This window comes from Branchiostoma floridae, unplaced genomic scaffold (assembly GCF_000003815.2).
Source record: "Branchiostoma floridae strain S238N-H82 unplaced genomic scaffold, Bfl_VNyyK Sc7u5tJ_1561, whole genome shotgun sequence".
NCBI lineage: Eukaryota > Metazoa > Chordata > Leptocardii > Amphioxiformes > Branchiostomatidae > Branchiostoma > Branchiostoma floridae.
The window spans coordinates 57,517-60,210 of NW_023365759.1; the positions used below are offsets into that span (position 1 = coordinate 57,517).

General features: G+C 43.5%; 1 protein-coding gene across 1 annotated transcript; it reads left to right on the forward strand.

Moving 5' to 3' along the window:
• The first annotated feature begins 1,076 nt into the window (after positions 1–1,076).
• On the forward strand, positions 1,077–2,346 carry LOC118408244 (alpha-2 adrenergic receptor-like). Its single transcript, XM_035808902.1, has 2 exons — positions 1,077–1,649; positions 1,771–2,346. The coding sequence occupies exons 1-2, from the start codon at positions 1,077–1,079 to the stop codon at positions 2,344–2,346; spliced, it is 1,149 nt and encodes a 382-aa protein (XP_035664795.1).
• Positions 2,347–2,694: the final 348 nt, after the last annotated feature.

Sequence of the window (2,694 nt, forward strand, 5' to 3'; positions counted from 1 at the left end):
ATGGATGGATGATCTTATTGCTCAACAATTGCACAAGGTACAATGTATGGCAACCAATAACAGCTTCTAGCTATATAGACAATGGCACTACGAGGCTACATACAGAACAGCAAAATGTTATGGCTAACAGCACAGTCAAGTATTAATGATCTGTTCTCGCATTTGGAATATATTATCATATATGATCTCCGTTTTGTAATGCTGTATGAAACGGCATAATTGACCATTCGAAATAATGGTCTATTATGAATTGATGTGAGATATTCTTTCAAACCAAAGTGCTTTTGGATTGTTGAATAGGTTTGAAGTTTGCTAGTGCTTTCAAGTTCTTCCCTTCATTCAGACAGAAAAGTGTCCATCAGACGTTCTTTGAAAATGTTTCCAAAATGATTGGCATTAACGGCGGGGTTAAACCAACATTTTGGAACCCATTTCTACATAATGTCCTGTCCTGAACTTGAGTAGCCCACTCATGTTCTTCGACTGAAGTGTCGTGTGCCTTTTTAACAATCCAGTCGTTTGGTAAATTTTGTAATCTTAGCCAGTATTTGAACAAATATTATATTTCTGCCTTCTCAAGGCTTCTGCTGTCTTCTACATTGTGGTGTAGGGATTATGTTTCATTATGCTTCTCTTTATTTATTTCTCTGCGGAAATAATGTAAGAAATTCTTCGGAGAAAATAGTCAAAGTGTATGCTGTCCGTTACCGATAACGTAACTTGCGCAGGATGTTTTTTTTTCTAAGATAACCCTATTTAGACGGGTGGGGGTGGCGATTACAAATGGAGACATTTTCCTACAAAATAAAGTAGGTGACGCGCATTAGCTTTCAATTTATTTGTTAGCTTTCCATCTGCTAACACATGCGCCTACTAGGCAATCTAAGATACCAGAATTAGCCAGTGCTCTGTACCGTTGGCCAGCCAACCACCATATTACCAGATCTTTTTTGGTGTGCCTGTGTTGTAATTTGTCTTCATCCTTGAAGGTCAAGTTTCGTTAAACTTTTCATGTGCAACCAATCCGCAGACTGAGCAGTGATAATTTCCCCTAGCTCCATTTATTGGAGGCATTTATGTTGAAACCATGGTTTTTGTTCACACTACCATTGTTCCCTACAGTCAGCATCGTGGTGACTGTTGTCGGTGGCCTCCTCACCATACTGGTCATCTGGACACGTCCGGCCCTACGGAAACTGGTCAACGCGCCTCTGGCCAGTCTTAGTTGTGCAGGTATCCTCTACGCCACGTTGTTTTCCCCCTTTTGGATCCAGCAGATCCTAAACCCCCAATGGGAGCCCCCACCAGCACTGTGCTGGTTTCTAGGCTATTCCAATGTCGTGCTAGGGGGGGTGTCGGTAACCCACATGTTGTGTATCGCTCTTCAGCGTTACTTCAAGATCTGTACCAACAGTATACTTCTCAATGCCACACGTGCCCTCGTCATCATGCTCTTGCTCACATGGTTGGTCCCCATGGTTTCATTCTTGCCACTTTACGTCGTTGAAGAACCCAAAGTCGATCCAAAGCTGAAACGGTGTTCGTTGGGAAGATCTGACAAACTCTGGGCAAAGATTCCCACAGCCATTTTAGTCTACGTCCTCCCATATATTGCTGCCCTGGCCTTTTACACCCTCATCCAGAACCATGTGAGGAAGAGTAAGAAACGAGTCCAGGCTAACGCACACGGTCCCTCCGCCCGTTTGGCAGTGGTACTACGGGGGGCCAGTAGAGGTGCAGGGCCTTTAGTCTGTGTAACACACCATCCAGGTGACAAAGCCTGTAGGAAATCTGGAGGGTGTGGTGTGGGTGGGGGACGAAATGTCCACATCAAGTGATGACGGACAGAAAAGCAGTAACTGCACAGATCCAAGTAAACAAAAGAGCACCATGATCTTAGTCGCTCCAGCACCAGGCACTGGTCAAAACGACCAAGGCAAAAAATCTCCCTTAAGTGATGAGGAACAGAAGGGCAATTGCCGCATAGAGCAGGATAAAGTCCAAAACATGACCTTAACTGCCGCCACAGTGTCAGATCAGACAGGCCAAACTGAACGACAGCAGCACGCTGTCCCTTTCAGCAGCTCACAAAACTGCAACAGTGCTGCCGAAAGGCAGATCACCAAAATGATGATGATGCTGTTTGCTGTCTACACTCTGTGCTTTATGCCCTTGACCCTGATGGTGTTTTTTTCGAGTAAAGTTCCAGCCGAAGCCTTTACTGTTGGCCAGCTGTTGGCCGCATTGAATGGTGCCCTGAACCCGATCGTATACGGCGTCATGAACAAAAACATTCGCCAGGGGTACAAGAATACCTGGGACAGGGTCCTCAACTTCATAATGTGAGTTTCTGTCCAATGTTTGGCATCGAATGTTTGATGAAGCTATATCGGAAAACGGCAATCGGCATTGATATAACGTTATGTGTTGATTAAGAAGAAACCGTAAGATGAACGTTTTTAGGCCTTTATAAGGCATGCATGTATCATTTATTCTACCCGGGAATGCATATCGCCTGCTGGTGTTTTTAAAGATTCTTGGAGTGTGGTGGGGTTGGGATCCGCGGCATAAAATAGAACGACATAACATAATATCATATGATCATATCATATCATATGATCATAATGGAAAAATGAATAACTAAATTAATAAGTTCATTAAATAATGAACATTGTAAGAAACAATTTTAACGTA